Genomic DNA, 18,907 nt, shown 5'->3' with positions numbered 1-18,907 from the left:
AGGAGCATGGGCCTCTGCAGGCACTACATTCATTTGGACATTCTGCCACATAGTCCTCACAGCAGCCCTTTGAACTGGATGCTAACATTGCTCCTTCTCATCTGGAGCTCAGCGGGAGTGCAGAGGTGCATCAGGGTGGGACGGTGCCACAGGATTTCATCTAGGCCTTGAGACTGAGGACTATCTGTACAATAAGCCTACCCAGAAGACACCAGGGGCTGGAAGGAGGAAAGCATGGAGAAGGCTGACTAGAAGTAGGGACTGCAGTTCAGGCTGTTCTGGTAGAGTGTAGCCCACATGTAGGGCCAGACTATTAATGGGTCAGGAAGGCAGGCTGGCCCAGAAGGACAAAGTTGGGGGAAGTGCCATGGGGCAAAGATAACTACATCCAAGGTCCATTGCAAGGGTTGCAACACACAGCTGAAATCCAAAGAAGCCAGAACTGGAGGCTCAGCCAACCACAGAGGTAAGGGGGGCGGGGGGGGGTAGCTGAGGAAGGAACGTGCAGACAGGCCAAGACTGGCTTGCAAAGGAGTCATTTTTGGAGGCCAAGAGCTGGAAGGAATGCTTTTGGAACTGGACAGAGTCCCAGCATGCCTGCACCTCCCTCCCATCCACTCAGTCCAGCTGGGGAGGGGTGGAGTGAAGTGATACTGAGACACCTGAGGTCACAAGTCCCTCTATACTCTCTCTCATGCCACCTCAGCAGGCCACCACTGTCACCTCTACATAGACAGAAGAGAAACCTCAACTCCAGAGATATGCAGAGAAGGGGTATGAGAAGCTAACCACCTCATGCCCTCCCTGCAGAACCACTCAGGAAACCCAACTTTTTCTTGTTCCTTCTGGAGTCCAAACTTTCTCATAGCTCATGGGAATAACTAGAGCTGTTTTATAAGGTGCCATGACTATTACTTGACATATTTATACAGGATTTTAAGTATGACACCTTCCACACATTCCCCAGGGGAGGGCTTGGGAGCACCCAACACAGGATTGAGAAGAGACCTCTGAACATTCAGTGCGTGCGTTCATGCGTGTGTGCGCGCATGCGTGTGTGCGAGCACGTGTGTGTGTGTGTGTGTGTGTGTGTGTGTGTGTGTGTGTGTGTGTGTGTGTGTGCACGGTGGCTTCATCATTGAAAATCACAAGTTTTAAGATGGCACGGGATAGGGGAGGAAGAAAGAGAAACAGGCAAAGGGCAGGAGGCACAGGAGAGATGGTGCTGTCTGCACCCAGCTCATCCCCAAGAATGTAGAAGCAAGGAAGGACCCTGCAGACCACTCTGTCTCACACTGGCCCATGGAAGAGAGAGTCAGATTTCTTGCCCAAGGTCATACTGCAGTTAGCAGGAGAACTGGAACTCTATACCACCCACAAGGTATCCCATTCTCTACTCTGCAAAAAGCTTCCTGTATTTATTGCTCCCTTAGAAAAAGGGAAATCGGCCAAGGCTTCTTAGCTTTCACAGCAGAAAATAGCTAATATTTATCCATTACCAGGATTGCAACAGTCTAGACTTCTCTTTTGCAAGCACCCCACTTTGCTCTCAGGAGGCTACTTGTAAGCAGGAAAGGAGGCCAGTTCCTGGCGGGGAGAGGGGGTGCATCTGACAGAGGCAGAGGGCAGGCCAGGGAGAAGCCAAATGTCCAGGCCAAGTGGAAGAGAGGCTCTCCTCACAGCTGGGTGGGAGGATATTTTCTACCACGGGGTCCTGATCTCTCCCTGCTCCACCTTCTGAGGCAAGAAGAAGGACAGAAGTCTTCCTGAAAATCAGGCCTAGGCTTAGTGGCACATGATTTGGGGAGTCTGTGGGTGGACATCTGAAGTCCCTCTACAGCCTAGAAAGCTTAACTCAACCCTGTTGCCTGACCCACAGGGAGTAGTCTATTCCAAGCTGGTCAAGCAGGCTTCCCATATCCAAGTGGATGACATGTAAACGGCACATCCATCTTCACTCGGCATCTCCAAAGTCCCCACCCAGTACCTTCTATGATTAAAAATAGCCACAAGAGTGCCAGGCTGAAAGGACAGTGAGGCAAGAGCATTTCAAATACCTTCTTTCAGGTCCTGAGGACAGAGCAACCTAGGAAGGTGCATCCATAAAAACCCTTGCTCCTTCATCAGGGTCAAAGACAAATGTCTACTTCCCTCTCTTTCTCTTTTCCCATAAAAGCTGCAGACACTCCTGGCAAGCCACTCCCTGCCATTCTCTTGTACAAACCCATTTTGAAGGAAGCAAAATGGCTAATGACCCCAGCTACTTAGGAGGCTGAGACCAGAGCATTGCATGTTCAAGGGCAATATGGACAATTTAGGAAGACTCAGTCTTGATATAAAGGTTAAAGTAAAGCTATGTGTGATGGCACACGCCTTTAATCCCAACACTTGGGAAGCAGAAGCAGGCAATCTCTGTGAGTTTAAGGCCAGCCTGGTCTATATAGTGAGTTCCAAGACAGTCAGAGTTACATAGTGAGACCTGGTCTCAAAAAAACAAAAAACAAACAAACAAAAAAACCCACAAAGAGTTAAAGTAGAGCTCAGAATGTACCTCAGTAGAAGAGTGCTTGCTTAACTTGTATGGGATTCAATCTTTGACACCACAAAACAAAACAGGCCAGTCAGAAAACTGGGAGACAAGGAGACACAAAGATTTAAAGATTTAAACACATATAAACACAAGGAGCAAAAAAAAAAAAAAAAAACCAAAAAAAACACCAACTTGTTGAGGGGAAAGAAAAAATCAAAAGCTCCTTAAAAAAAGGTTCAGAGGCATTGTGGGAGAATACCACAGCCCTTAAAAAGGCCAACTGCTTAAAAAAAAAACTTACAATAAATCTAACCCAGGAAGCAAAAAGCTTGTACAATGAAAACTTCATACTGACCTCTCATTGTCATGGATCAGAAGAATTAACACTGTGAGAATGGCTATCTTGCCAAAAACAATCTACAGATTCAATGCAGTCCTCATCAAACCTCTAATGCTTCTTCTCATGGAAATAGAAAAAAATCAACATTAAATGAACGTGGAAGTACAAAAGACCTCAGCAAGCCAAAGCACTCCTGTACAAAGAGTATCACTGAAGGTAGCACCATTCCTGACCCCAAGTTATATTACAGAGATGCAGTAACAAAAACAGCACGGCATTGGTATAAAAACAGACACAGAGATCAATGGAGCACAATATCCAGCTATAAACCCTCACAGCTACAGTCACCTGACTTTTGAGAACTCTGCCAAAAATACACATTGGAGAAGACTGCCTCGTCAGCAAATGGAGCTCAGAAAACTGACTGTCCACCTGTATAAGAATGAATCTAGGTCCCCATCTCTTACCCATAACAAAAATCAGTTTCATGTGGATCAAAGACTTTGATATAAGACCTGGAACTTAAGGAAAAACTTGAAGGTGAGGGCACAAGCAAGGACTCCCTGAATAGGGCCCCAGTTGCTAAAGAATTATGTCCAACAATCAAGAAATAAGACCTTATGGAATTAAAAAGCTGCACAGCAAAGGAAATGGTTATGTGAAGAGGCAGACTGCAGAGGCAAAATTCATTGCTAGCTACACACCCAACAGAGGTTAATATCTAGAATATACTGAGAACTCAACTAGACAACAAAAATTCAAACATTAATAGCATTAAATTGGCTGATAAAATAGACCTTTCTCAACGGTTAGGATATAAATAGCAAACGAACACAAAAAGGTACTCAGTCTCATTAGCCATCAGAGACATGCAAATCAAAGACACCTTCCAAAGACATCTGCCCCGGGACAACGGTGGCCACTAAGAAGACAAAAATATAAGGTGTCTAGCTGGGGTGCTGTCTACTCCATTATAGATAACTCATTAAACTCCTGTTTATATGTATGTACTTGAGGAAGCTTCTACAGCTGTAGGTTTCCATGTGGCTTCTCAAAAGGTCCTTAATTTCACTCTCACTCCCCCTATTTCCTCCTTTACCCTGCCCTCCATCCCCTCTCATATAATCTTCCTGTTCTAGTTTCCTCTTTATCTCTTTATAGCATTGGATTCTATTTCTCTTCCTTGGAAGGATTCTCTCCAACCCTGCCCCAGTCTCTTGTTACCGACCTAATCTCTGTGGATATTCTAAATTAAACACACATGTTTCAAGCTTAAAAGCTAGTATCCACATATAAGAGATAACATGCAATGTTTGCCTTTCTGCGTTGGGATTACCTCATTCAGAATGACTGCTTCTAGCTCCATCTATTTACATTCAAGTTTCATTTTTCTTAACAGGTGAATAATATTTCATTGTGCAAATGCACATTTCCACTATCCATTCATCATTCGATGGAAACTAGGTTGCTTCCAATTCTGGCTCTTATGAATAGAGCAGCAATGAACATGGATGAGTAAGTATCTCTGTAGTAGGATGTAGCATCCTTTCTATACATCATATGCTACCAAATAAAACCCTCAGCACAGGAATGGGTTACATCTTTTTGAGTTGTTGGCCCAAAGGGTCCTATAGAATGTCCCTCAAATGTTACAGTCTACTGATAATGCTCTTGGCTACCCCTCACAACCTGACAGTAAGACCCTACTGCTGAAGATACACATATTTATGTCATCAAACATGGAGGAATTGAGCCAGTCCTCAACTGGATGCTTCATCCCTACTGATACGGATAGTTCTGGATGTACTATATACATTACCAGAGGAGAAAAGTAACAATCTCACTCAGCTGCAAACCTTGCAAGCTATAAGAGACCTGACTGCAATATATGCTCATCAATATAATAGGGGCATATTATTATGAGAGTAACAAACCACTTTTTTATTTGATTTAAGGCCCACTCCATGAGATAGAGCCCATACATGACACTACTAATGTGGCTAAGAACCTGAGACTAGATAGGTCATGGGCCTTAAAGGAAACTGTTATTCTCTAAAGGAAATAGCAGTAAAATGACATACAGATCAGTGCATAACTCCACCCTTACCAGAGGAGCTTCCTCCTGCAGTTGATGATAATTAATATAGAGAGACCCATAACTGGACAATATGCAGAGAGTAAGCAACTTTGGAGTGCTTAGCCTTGAGTGAGATGCCTCTATCACACCATTCCCCTCAAGGCTCCTCTATGTGGAAGAGGAGGCAGAAGAATTGTAAGAGCCAGAGGTGGTGAAGAACTTCAAGGAAATGGCATTTTCTAGATACAACAGGCATATATGAACTCACAGAGACTATGACAGCATGCAAACAAGTTCAAGATAGAGAAAATTCCAGTGTGGAGAAGAGGAAATGCAAAGTCTCACCCTAACCAAGAAGCTATTTGCAATTGATAGCTGCTGGAAGAGGAAAAATCAGTTTTCTTCAACAGCATGACACTGGGTATATCAACCAAACTGCAGGGCACACCTCACACTTGGAAGTAATTAGTCAGCCCAAATCTAACTCTATGGATTGTGTGCTTTTCATTCTGTTTTGTTTAGGTTTTAGTTTTTCTAAAGAGATAAAAAAAAGTCAAGTTGGGTAGGTAGGGAAAGAGTTTGGATTTTGAGGTTAAAGAATATGATCAAAGTATATTGTATGAAATTCTCAAAGAAATGAATTCCAGCAACAATGCTGGTGAGGCTATGAACAAAACAGAGCCCTTAGCACACTGCCAGTAGGAATGAAAACTAGTCACAAGTCAGTATGGGGGTTTCTCAAAAACCTAACAGTAGACCTTCCATGTGACTCAGCCACACTATTCCTGGGTATTTGTCCAAAGGACACTAAATCAACCCATCACAGAGACACCTTCCCATAAGAGTTTACTATTCACAATAGCTAAATTGTGGATCCAACCTGGGTGTCCAGCAACAGGGAGATGCATAAGGAAAATGTGCCTTTTTTTAGCCATAAAAAGAATAAAATCATATCATGTGAGGGAAATGGATGCAACTGGAGATAATATATTAAGTGAACTAAGCCAGTCTTGGAAGGAACAATATCAGATGTTTCCTCACATTTTTGGTTCCTAGATTTTATATACAACCACGTGTGTATATATTAAATGATGATAGAAGTGAAATTGTCTAGGGGAAGAATGGGGGGAAATGTGAGGGAGAAGGGCCAAGAAAAAGAGAGTGTGGAAGGAAGGGGCAGCAGGGAATACACTCAAGATGCAGTATATACCTGTATGAAATGTTAAAAAATAAAAATACAAAAGAAAGATTGCTAGAGAGAGTGAATGAGATCAAAGTATGTCACGCATTCCTGTGTCCTGCATTCATTTGTGTTGCTGTGATTAAAAAAAAAAAAAAAAAAAAAAAAAAAAAAAAAAACACCTGGCAAACAGCATTGTAAGAGACAAAAGGGTTTCTTTGGCTTTCAATTGCAGGTTACCATCCATCATTTCAGGCAAGTCAAGGCAGAAACTCATGCAACTAATCACATGACACCCATAGTCAAGAGCTGAGAGCAATGAAAGCACCTATGTGTGGTGGTATTGTGTTCCCCAAAATATTGTGCACCCTAATAAACTTATCTGGGGTCAGAGAACAGACAGCCACTAGATACAGAGGCTAGAAAATGGTGGCACACAGGCCTTTAATCCTAGCATTCCAGAGGCAGAGATCCACCTGGATCTCTGAGTTCAAGGCCACACTGGGAACAGCTAGGCATGGTGACTCATACGCCTTTAATCCCAGGAAGTGATGGCAGAAAGCAGAAAGATATATGAGGCGTGAGGACCAGAAACTAGAAACTTTCAGGCTGGTTAAGCCTTTAGTCTTTTGAGCAGCAGTTCAGCTGAGACCCATTTGGATGAGGACTCGGAAGTTTCCAGTCTGAGGAAACAGGATCAGCTGAGGAATTGGCAAGGTGAGGTGGCTGTGGCCTGTTCTGTCTCTTTGATCTTCCAGAGTTCACTCCAATACCCAGCCCAGATTTGTTTTTATTAATAAGACCTGTTAAGATTCATGCTACACCTATGCTGCCTGGTGGCTTGCTTAGCACTCAGCTAGCTACTACTGCTCTTATATCATTGGTTCTCAACCTTCCTAATGCTGCTACCCTCTAATACAATTCCTAGTGTATTAAGAGAAGTCCTGTTAATTCTTCCTACTTCTAAACTCCTTGGAAGCAGGGATCTGGACTTATACCCTTCTGCCCTCTCCCAGGGCATGGCCCTTGGCCTGTGCTGTGCCTCCTACACTTTATCCAGTGGCCCCATTCTGTCCCATCTTCCTCCTGTCCTGGAGGCATAGGAAGGAGGACCTACCTCTCCATACTGGGTGCAATAGGTCTCTGGCTTGGTCAGTCCACAGGTAGACGAGGCTTGAAGAAGCTGAGTCCTTCCGATGAGCAAGTCTCCAACAGGTGGATAACATGCCCCTCGGGAGCAGGTTTGTTGGGCACCCAGGAGGCCAGGCAAGGCTGAAATCACAGGGTAATGTTGGAGTTGGCCCAAAGCATGAGATCCCACCTGGTAGTACCCCAGTATTCCCTCTGTGGAGCTGACATCAGCAAAACTAGGCCCACTCTGCACTGGTGCCAGTATGATGACTACAGTCCTGACTCAGGGAGTTAAGGGGCTGATTTCATATCTCATAACCCAAACTTGGAAAGGAGAGGAGGTTGTAACACAGTTAATAGAGTGTTTGCCTAGCATGTATGAAGTCCTGGGTTCAGTCCCCAGTACTACATAAACCAGGCATGGTGGTCCACACCTATAATCCCAGAATTCAGGAGCCAGCAAAATCAAGAGTTCAAAGTTATCCTCAGCTACATAAGGAATTCAAGCCCAGACTGGGTTACATGAGGCCATATACATGTATGAGATTGTCAAACTACTTTTTTAGTTAAAGAAAAGAAAAAAAGAGGGGGAGAAATGTCAGCAACTGGTAACTAGCAGTGATCCTAACATGTGACGCATGCCATCTACATGTGGCTTTAGAGTCAACACTGTGACCGATGTTCGTGCCTATCCAGTGTCATCAGTCCACAGCCCAGAGGCAGCTGTTGGCTGAACCACCTGGTGGAACACTGACAAAGCACCTGTTATTTCTATTCTGCCTGCACAGGTGACCAGCATGGCTGTTACCTGAACGCAAGCAGCCATGACTCCCCAGAAAACAGAGAACTCGCGCCATAGTGGCGCTGTGGCCAGCTTGAAGTGGAGAGGATGAGGAATACGTAGTGGAAAGCACTCAGGAAACCACACGTCACCCTTGGGTGAAGACAAGAAGACACGGGGAGCCTTCTGAGAGAGGCAGAGAAGCCTCTTCTCCCTGAAGCACAGAGAGGTGGGGGCACCCACAGTTGTCCCATTAGACAGTACTCATTCCTTTGGCCAGCTCTCTTCTGCTGGTGGCCTGGAGGAGGGGAAGGGATACTTACCAAAGCACAGCAGTAAAAGTGCTGTCATCATGGGCCAGCGCAGGTCCTCAGAGAGGTCACCTAGAACAAGACAAAACATCCTGGGTAGTCAGCTCCCCACCGACCCGGTCCCTGCTTTGTGCTAGACCACTGTCCTCACCCAGTCCTCATCTCACATCCTCACAAAGACACTCTGAGCAGTAGGCACACTTGTAGCCAATGGCAGGAACCTGGGACCCCTGTCCCAGGTAGCAGTGACATACAGCTTCCTCCTCTGAAGTGGGCGGGAACATGGGGACTGTGCAGGAGGAGGGAGTGCAGGGCCCGTTGCTGCGGACAGGTAAAGGGAGGCCCAAGGCTTTGTTTCTGCCTCAAGAAAGAGGACTTGGGCTTTCGCAGGGCTGCAACCCAAGCCAACCTATAAGCCAAAGGCCCATAGGCCAAAGGTGCTGAGGGCCATGGGGCAGGTCTTTTCCTGAGCAAACAGGGTCTCCAGTATTACAGGGCCACAGTGAGGCAGAAGCTGTGATGACCACACCTCTGGGCTAACCAGGTTGCAGGAACGCTATAAGGAGACGGGATCTTAAGAAGGCAGGTGCGGTGCTGTGTGAAGAGGCAGGTCTGGTAATTTTAAGAAAAAGTGAGAGAAGGCCTTATCTGCACCAAAAGCAGCTCAAAACGTCTCCAGTTGTGGGCAGCGATGCGGGAGGCAGCTGGAAACAGCGCGGGAGGCAGGCTCTCCTCGCAGCATGCACCGCTCTCGCTCCACCTGAGATAGCCCACAAGGTCTGCCCAAAGCAGCTGAGAGGAAACGGGGGTTGTGGGCAGGCCGAAGGGAGACAGGCAGCCTTTCTGCCATCTTTCCATCCCAGTGCTGCGTGGTCCTTCCTTTACCTCCTCCAGGGCAGTCAGCAGCCCAAGCTGAAGTATGTGGCCTCAAGTATCAAGGCCAGAAAGCATCTCTGCACTCCTGAAAACCCGCCAAGAGTGAGGCTGAGTTGAGCCCGACCATTCCTCCTACCTTGCCTTTGTGTTAAGCCGGGTTTTAGCTGCTTCCTTCTAAGTCTTATCAGACGTAAAAAGCAATTCAAACAACCACAGACATTTACCCAAGTGTACTCAGGTGTGCTCCCAAGAAGAGTGCTGCATGGGCCCTGCACCCAGGCCTCAGACCCCGAGACACAGTCCTTCTCCATCCTCCTCCACAGGACAGGTAAGGCAGATAACCTACCTCACCCTGCGCTCCTATGCTCCCTGCCTTTCTCCAGATCCCTCTCGGAGAGCTCCCTGGGAATGTGGGGGGCCCCTCTCTTGGCTCCAAGGTTTTAAACAGCAGCTTCACCTCTGGAGACTCCCTGGCTGGGTGTAGCCCCAGTCCAGGGCGGCCTCAGGAATCTGGCAGTCGCCACGCCCATCTGACGTCACTGCCCCCCCCCCCCCTCAAGACAGGACTAGGCAAGTGGGTTGGTCTTGGAGGCTGCCTGCTCTTGGGTGTCTGGAGGGCTGGAACGTTCTGGAAATAGGCAGCAGCAAGGTCTTTAGAGGTGGGGGGGGGTGTTTCTGGGGCAGGGAAGAGCCCAGGTACTAGATCTGGCACCTTCCCAAGTCTAGTAGGTATCCGCTTCCTCTTAAGTTCCAGTCCACCCTGGAAGACCAACAAAGCTGGGGACACACATCAGATTGTGAGGACTGTGTTAGGGTTTGGGACATGTCACTGGGTTGGACAGTGTAAGACCCAAATATTCAGAACCCTGGAAAGCACCAGGCTCATCCTGAGGGAAAAATGTGGAAAATCCCTACCGGGGAATTTGGGGGCGAGGGGGTCCTTAAAAGGCTCAGGAAGTGGTCAAAGCTCAGTTCTCCCACGGAAGTTGAACAGAGGAGCCTGCACCCAGAGCCTCAAGCTCCCTTGGCGGGGCTGGCAAAGAGCCCCGGGACAGGTAACTAACTGCCTGTGAGTCACTGTCCCAGCTGCTCCTGAGCCCCACCCTCCTGGGCAGGAATGCCAGCCTGCAAGGCCAGAAAACAGACCTGACCACAGATGGGAGAAAGCTAAGGCATAGCTGGGCTGGTAAAACCAACGCAGACTTCTCATGGCACCCACCAGGTCTGGGAACACAGTCCTTTTGTGGGGCCTCATGGGCTCCAGCCACTGTAAGTGAAGAAACAGGACCAGGAGGAAAGGCTGGTCAAGGACACTTCCCCTTCCAGGTTGGGTCAGAGGGCATCTCAGCAGACCTGGAAGGTCACAGTCCCTGTCCTGTCCAGGAAGACATTGACATTATTTTGGAACACTGGCCTCAAAGTCACAATTTGAAGGAGACTTGTTTTGTTTTTAAGACAGTGTTTCTTATACCCTAGGCTGGCCTCCAAGCCATTAAAAAGCCAGCCATGGCCTTGATTTTCTGATCCTCCTGCCTCCACCTCCCGAGTGCAGGGATTACAGGTGTGCACCACCATGCCCAGTCTACACCATGCGGGTCATGGAACTCAGGGCTTCATGCCTGCTGAACCAGCACCCTACCACTGACTGAGCTACATCTCCAGCCCTAGCAGGACTCTGTGACTCCCTATTCCAGTGTGCCAAGACTTCCTCTACACCAGAGGGATATGCCCAAGATCCTTAAGGGACAGGCAGACTGTTCTGCGGAGTAAACTGGACGCGTCTCACCCCAAGCTTCAAGTTTAGCTCAAGCTCAAGCAGAGGACTCCTGCAGCTAGCAAATGGACAGGCAGCATGCCGATGGAGTCTGAGGTAACTCTGCAAGTGGGGTCAGTGCACACAGCTTCCCTTCATCAGTCCCTGTGGGGCACAGAGCCCCTATCAGTTCTGGCAGAGAAGGATCACATCTGATAGCCTGAGTTTTGAGAACGAACTTCTACTACTTGGTCTGTTTCCACGCCCCAATCCGGACTTCCAGAAATTCCCCCTTCACCAGAGGATGTGACAAAGAGCTCAATAATAATTAGCTCAGCCTGCTGAAAAGCTTAGGTGTGGAAGCCCCAATCCCAGAGGAAGGGAAGTGGGATGGGCCTCACTGTGAGTGGGCCCCTTAAATTGCTCCCCCCCCTCCACCTTTCTGAGCCTAGAAGCCCAGGTAAATAAGCATTTGGTGTCTCAGCCTTTGCAAGCTGGGGCAGGTCTTCACAGGAGGCAAACATCAGCTGCTCTGCAGAGGCCTCCCACGCAGCAATGTTCCAGGACATTTATGCAGCCCCCTGAGAGTAGCCCAAGTCTTCAAGGACACCAATCATTCCAAAATGCCCCCAGAAGTCCAGGTCACCTGGCACAGACTTTAGAACATCAGAGCCCAGTGTATCCAAAGATTAATTAATAGTGTAAAACAGAGTCCACAGCTCCATGAGGGCAGCCAGGGTGTGACCTGAGCACCTCAGCTCCCCTCTACCTGCTTTGCTCTGACCCTGCCAGTCAGCCCCGGCTTCAGAGTAATTGTCTACCCTAAAACCTGAGCTATTAGAACTTTTGCTCAAGCTAGTGAAGTTATCTGGGTTGGGTTTTTATTTCTTTATTTATTTTTGTATCCATACCAGCAACTGCCAATCACAAATTCTGCTGGTTCAGTGTCCAAAGTAACCAAAACACCCCCGGCTCCCACTGTCCTCCGGGCTGAGCCACTCTGTCCCATACTGCACCAGTCTCCAGCCTGATCCACAGTCAAAGCCAAGCGCAGGGGGTCTGGGATCTGAGCAGAATCCTGCCTGGCTCCCTACCTCTCAGGGCCAAAGCCAACGCTCAGGCAGTCTGTGAAGCCCTCTGTGGTCAGAACTACCCGAAACTGACTCTCCATTTCTGCTCCCTCCCTCCCTGCCCTCACATCAGTAGTACACCTCCTGGCTAGGTCTCCAGGGTTCCAAGTCTACTTCTGACATGTAACCCTTTCCCCAGCTGCTCCAGCTGCTTGGGAGAGTTGTGCCTTGGACATCTGCAATAGTGTCTCTCAATGCTTTCAAGCCTTTCTTCCAATCCCAACTCCTGAGCAAGGCTTACTCTGACCACCATGTTTAAAATTACAACCATCTTTCCTATCCTGGGTCTGCTCCCAACCTCACCTGCCCTGTGCTGTTAGCAGGGTTTTTAACTTTTCTTTTTTAAAACTTTTTTTTTTTTTATCAACACCACCTTCTGACCAACTACCTAATTTACTCAAGGTCTCGTGTAGCCTCAGCTGGCCTTGAACTTGATTTATAGCTGAGAATGACCTTTAACTTCTGGGCTTCCTGCTCCACCTCCCATGTGCTGGGATTTCAGACATGTGGAACATTCCTGGTTTATATGGTGCTGGGATCAAGTCCAGAGTTTCACACATACTAGGCAAGCATTCTGCCAACTGAGCTACAGCCTCACACCCCAGATTTCCTCAGTGGTCATATTTGTTTTGTGTCTACTACTAGGGCACTGTGTTTGAGGGGACACAGATTCCTGTCTACTTTGTTCATTATTTTTCTCAAGCACCTGGAACCTTGTAGGAAGGAGCTTGATATTGGTAGAACAGATTCCTGTTGACATTAAAATAATTCATTCAGGTTCCTGAGTCTCCCGGGTCTGTTTTTCATCACTGCATACTCAGAGGCTATGGTGCCAGGCTTGTGGTCACCAGAATGGGTCACTCACCATGAGTGTTGTGCATTGCAGGCGGCAGTGGGGGCTCTCTTTTGGAACACCTACTCCAGATTGACAAAATGACACTATAATGATAAGGGTGTCATCTCATGTGCCTACTCTCATCAGGCACCCTTGGCAATGATTCTGATGAGTAGATCAGTAACACTGGAAGTCAATGTTCCCGTTATCCATCTGTTGGGCTCAAACCATGAAGGTATCGAGGAAGGACCTGCTCCATGAGCAATCACTAGAGAAGGAAGAAAGGGAGGGAAAGATTAGAAGAAGACTAAATTGTATGATTCCGGATCTGACACTTGGGTGTCAGAGCACAGGGCAGCTGGTGACTAAGTCTGGGCACCACCAGAGTATAATGAGTAATGGCTGAGTCCTTGTCTGTGAAGCAGGATGGGCTCCAGCAATGGCTCTGAGAATTTACAATGTGACTAAACATAGCGTGGCCCTGCACACCAGTTATCCAGAGAGAGAGAGAGAGAGAGAGAGAGAGAGTAGTCCTGGTAAGCTGCTGAAGCACAGGTGAGAAACAGTCTCCGGTAGGGGCCGACAGTAACAGGACAGGACTCTGAAGCTGCCTGTCACTGACTGACTGCTCCACAGCCTCCCTTCTCCTGCACCCTTATCTACCTACACTGACTGTCTGCCTGGAGGACAGCCATGCATACTACTAGCTAGGTCCTCAAGTGTTGGAGAAATCAGTCTAAAATAACCATAGTTAGCACTTCCTGTATGCCTCCAGAGGGCCTGTGGCTCTGTAAAACCTTTCCATGCATTAACCCATTCAACACCTACCACAGAATGTGGGGGGCACTTGGCTGGCCTTACTTCCCAAATAAAGAAAATGAGGCCCATTTTCAATAACTGGGTCCCAGCTGGTGGGCAGTGACTGGAGCCTTTATTGTTTGTTTAGGTACCCACATTCTTAACCATTACCAAAGGTCACAGACATGCCATGTGGCCTGAAAATCCTCCCGCCATTCTTGCTGATTCTCTGGTCTTCAGGTTTACTAGTCAAGATCCAGTAGCTCAAAATCATCTTTAGGAGCTGGGGGGATGGCTCGGACAGAAAACTGCTTGCTGTGCAAGGATGGAAGCCTGTGCTGGACCCCAAGAACGCATGCTCAAATAAAAAAAACTAAATAAATAAAATAAATAAAAATGTCAGGCGCGGTAGCATGCACTGGTAATCCCATTTCTGAAAAGATAGAAAGAGGTGTAACCTTGGGGCTTGCTGACCAGGCCCCAGAATCAGAGAGTTCCAGGTTCAGTGAAAGACCCTACTTCAAAAACCAAGGTGAATGGTGGCGCACACCTTTAATCCCAGCACTGGTGAGGCAGAGGCGGAGGATCTCTATGAGTTTGAGGCCAGACTGGTCTATAAAGCAAGGGCTACACAGAGATACCCTGTCTCAAATAACAACAACAAAGCAAGATTGTCATTCATAAAACACACATACACACACACACATACACACACACACACACACACATACACATAGAAATACACACAGACACATAGAAATACACACACATACAGACACACACACAGACACACACACACATAGAAATACACACACGTACAGACACACACACACACATAGAAATATACACACACACACACACACACACACACACACACACACACACACGCCTCCTCCTGTGCCTTGTTCCAACCTTGGAGCACTCATGTTGGTTGTGGCCCCTGGGTGACGCTGCTGTGGACACATTAAAAAAAGATGCCATCGGGTTTCCTGACTGATAGCTCCTCACATGAGTGCCAAGGTGCTGTACCAGAAGCCCTTTCCAGAGGACCAGCACATACCTGCCTTGTGGTCCCTGCACCAGCTGGGAGCTCATGAGGTCAGGAGTATGTGAGGGAGGAAATAAAGCAGGTGACTAGGCAGGCATCACACTGACAAGGCCCATCTGGATATGAGGAGAGACTATCCCCTCCCACCCCAAAGAACAGAAGAGGCAGAGGATGGCTGCCTTGATGTCGGGCTCCTGGGCCACTCTCTGGACCTTGTCTGGGCTCTCTCTCTCTCTCTCTCTCTCTCTCTCTCTCTCTCTCTCTCTCTCTCTCTCTCTCTCTGCCTCCTGTCTCTCTCTGTCTCTCTGTCTCTGTCTCTGTCTGTCTCTGTCTCTCTGTGTGTGTGTGTGTGTGTGTGTGTGTGTGTGTGTGTGTGTGTGTGTGTGTATTAAAATATTTCCCAAATGGCTCACTACTGTGATAGGTTCAGTCCAAGGCAACCTGAAGCCTGGGGTGAAAGTCAGGGGGAAGTGAGGTGGCACATGATAGCCCTTAGCTAGCTGGATTCCAGAGGAACTAGACTGTGTCTGGACCTGGCCCAGCCCCACCAGTGGAGAGCTGGATACCTTTCTGAAAGGGCAGCCATTTGGTGTAGCTGTGGAAGGGACAGCATGGTGAAGCATAAGATAGGACACAGGCATATAAAGAGATGCTCCCCATGCTTTGGAGACTGCTCCAGGACTTTAAGTCTATACATGATCTGCAAAAGACTACTAGAGACAAGCGTACGCTCCTAATGTTCAATCTAGCAGTGAGGGCTGAGTATGGAAAACACCCTGTTTCTGGGGAGCAGGGAGCCGGGTATGCCTGTTCTGCCTGGGGCAGCACTTAATCAGCACCTCCTGCAGCCTGCGCTGCACACAGGCCTGTATATAGATTTGACCTAGTTCCTGCCCTGCTACTTAAACATGGGAAAGCTTGGAGCTAGACTGTAGGGCAGTGTAGATGGATTTTTCTTCGGGCCGCCAGCTCACAAATAATGACAGAGACTTATTATTATGAAAGTTCAGCCTCAGCTTAGTGTAGACGAATTTCTAAACAGTCTTATTAAATAAGAAACACAGAGCCAAATACAGAGTTAAAGTCAAAGAGATCAGAGCAAGAGCCAACCAGCTTTAGCTTACCACCAGCAGTAGCTTCCCCCAAGAGAGAGACCTAATGTCTGACTGGTGTCTTTATTGCTTTCCTGTTCTGAATTCTCATTGGCTCTAAGCCCAGCCACATGACTTCCTCACCACTGCCTGTCTATACAGACCTCCTAGTCTCTATGGTTGGTACTGGGATTAAAGGTTCGTGTCACCACACTTGGCTGTGTCCTTGACCACACAGAGACTCTGCCTGTCATGTGATCAGATTAAGGTTGTGGGTTACCACCGCCTGACTGCAGTCCCTGGCTCACTATGACCTCTGATCTCCAGGCAAACTTTATTTATTAACATACAAATAAAATCACATTTCAGCACAATTAAAATATCACCACACTTTACTATGTTAAAGTTAAAACCTTCCTTTAAAAAAAAAATAAAGCAAAGGGGAAGTGCTGTGGATATCGCTCTGTATAAATAAAATGCTGATTGGCCAGTAGCCAGGCAGGAAGTATAGGTGGGACGAGCAGAGAAGAGAATTCAGGGAACAGGAAGGCTGAGTCAGGAGACACCAGCCTGCCGTCTAGGGAGCAGCACGTAATGACACACAGGTAAAGTCATGGAACATGTGGCGACATATAGATTAACAGAAATGGGCTGAGTTTAAGTGTAAGAGCTAGTCAGTGGTAGGCCTGAGCTAATGGCCGAGCAGTTTAATTAATATAAACTTCTGAGTGATTATTTTATGAGCGGTTGTGGGGTCCATGGTGCTGGACAGGACTGAAGAAAACTTCAGCTACAGCTTAGACTTGTTCCTAATTAGTTCTTGTAACTTAAATTAACCCATGTCTTTTCATCTACATTTTTTACATGGCTTTGTTACCTTTACTCTATACTGCCCATGCTGCTGCTTCTGGGTCTGGCTGATGACCCTGCCTTTTTTCTTCCTAGAGATCTCTCTTTGCACAGAAGTCCCACCTATCTTTCCTATCTAGCTATTGGACATTCAGCTTTTTATTACACCAATCACAGCAATATATCTTCATACAGTGTATAAATATCCCACATTTCCCCCTTTTTGTCTAAATAAAAATGAAAGGTTTTAACTCTAATACAGTAAAACTATATACAATAATAACAATTATCAGGGAAGAATTACATTTATGATGTCCAGTCTATCTGTATTTGGCAAATTCAGAGAAAACATTCCATTATCTAGCCTATCTTGGTGAGTCAAAGTTTTGTACCTATTTTATTTTATTTTATTTTTTTTTTTTTTTTTGGTTTTTCGAGACAGGGTTTCTCTGTGTAGCTTTGCGCCTTTCCTGGAACTCACTTGGTAGTCCAGGCTGGCCTCGAACTCACAGAGATCCGCCTGGCTCTGCCTCCCGAGTGCTGGGATTAAAGGCGTGCGCCACCACCGCCCGGCCCTATTTTATTTTTTATCCTAACTTGTTTTACCAGCCTAAAACTATCTTTTTAGACTTCAAAACCTTTTCTTAGATAAACAACTTAAAGCTTTTAATTCTCTCAATCCTATTTATTTCATACCTCTTTTGTCAGTTTCTTTTCTGAATTTGCTAACAAAGGAAAACTTTAACAATAACTATCTAGTCTTTAACCCCATCAAAGACCTGAGAAGGATATAATATTACCTGAATAAACAGGAAGTGCAGAGCAAGCAACTTCCAAAACTATAGAAATGACAGAGACATCTGGCTGCCTGGTCAGTCACCCAAGGTTCTTCTGCAATGTTGGGGCATCCATCTTTAGCTTACAGGTCTAGAATATCTGACAGACTTTTTTTGAAGCAGGAAAATTTGAAGGACTGTCCTACCTTGTTTTGGCAAAGTTCAGTAGTCACCTTCTTTTGTGTCTTGCTTATCCAATTTGGACAACATACTTTCATCAGTTGAAGCAAGGGCAGTTTTTTTTTGTCCAAAATTGGTAGGCTTGCTCCATAGAAAACAAACTCCATATGGAGATTCTTTGATGGCCATCATCCCTTTTTGAAGTAAATTGGTGCTGCCAGGAGCAGACGTGTCTCACTGTCATGAAAAGCCTTATGTTATTAGAACATCTTACATGCCATATTCTGTAGGTCTTTGAAGTGTTTAAAGACCATCTATATATTTAAAATATATCTCTGTTTGACCTTGAAATCATACCTAACATGATTTGTTTGTTTGATTGTTATAAATGACTAACTACTAACCTGCATTTCTTAATTATCCTAAATAATTTATAGTAATAGCTTTCAAGGACTAGAAATTTACATTACATTTCTACTAGAGTAGAAACATACATACAGTATAACAAAAATAACCTTAAATTTGTATCAATATATAAAAACCCATACCAATGTAAAATATTTGAGACAAGTAGTTCTTTTTTAGTTCAAAAGTAGACTCAACAACCCACCCTTTTATCCCATCATTTCTACACTATATCCCTCCTTTGTTCCTTTAGAAAGAGATCCCTGAAATTAATCTCCTTTGCTGAGCTTTTTCCCTGACCATGACCAATAACAACTTGTAACCAACCCCCCTAAATGATGACAAACATCATAACCCACCAAATGACCAAAAATCATTCACCTTGCCTCTTGGAAATGCGGGCATCTTGTTCTCTAGACTGCTTCCTGTTGTGTGGGGGCACCGGCATCTTTAGGGGACCCTGAGAAAATTGGGATAATGGTCAAGTCCTGGGAGAGCTAGCTGTATCATTTTTTGTTTAGTCTGTTTGATGGGAAAGTGTAGAGCTTATCTGAAGTCTTGGCTGGATAGTCTGTGAGGCTGGGCTGTCTCAGCTAACAGATTTGAAGTTGTTCTGGATGCAGAATTTTGAGGAAATTTCAACAGAGGCATTCTGAGAGACTGTATCACCTGGGCTACTTATCTTTATTGGTGTCTGGTCTTTTTTTCTGAAAACACATAAACTTTTAAAGGTAACATATATATCTGTAATAACACAAGTATTGAATTGTGGTGTGTACAAGTCAGTTAAAGATGATTTTTTTTTAGACGTTTGAG

General features: G+C 46.2%; 1 protein-coding gene across 4 annotated transcripts in view; it reads right to left on the bottom strand.

Moving 5' to 3' along the window:
• Positions 1 to 18,907, bottom strand: part of Lamb3 (laminin subunit beta 3) — a 127,154-nt gene that overhangs the window by 38,018 nt on the left and 70,229 nt on the right. For 2 of the 4 annotated variants that reach the window (XM_052738078.1, XM_052738076.1), the window contains exons 2-3: positions 8,363 to 8,422; positions 7,245 to 7,399 (exon numbers count right to left, since the gene is read on the bottom strand). In XM_052738078.1, the coding sequence (XP_052594038.1) occupies positions 7,245 to 7,399; positions 8,363 to 8,393 (186 nt within the window). In that variant the 5' untranslated portion in view covers positions 8,394 to 8,422. Of the gene's footprint in view, positions 1 to 7,244; positions 7,400 to 8,362; positions 8,423 to 9,572; positions 9,688 to 12,974; positions 13,085 to 18,907 lie in introns of those variants that run through there. The other 2 variants (XM_052738077.1, XM_052738079.1) reach the window with 2 other exon arrangements.

The sequence above is a fragment of the Peromyscus californicus genome, unplaced genomic scaffold (assembly GCF_007827085.1).
Source record: "Peromyscus californicus insignis strain IS unplaced genomic scaffold, ASM782708v3 Scaffold_14__1_contigs__length_90479793_seg_2, whole genome shotgun sequence".
In the NCBI taxonomy this organism is placed as follows: domain Eukaryota; kingdom Metazoa; phylum Chordata; class Mammalia; order Rodentia; family Cricetidae; genus Peromyscus; species Peromyscus californicus.
The sequence above is the reverse complement of the archived record's forward strand: the minus strand, read 5'-3'. Positions and strand labels throughout refer to the sequence as shown.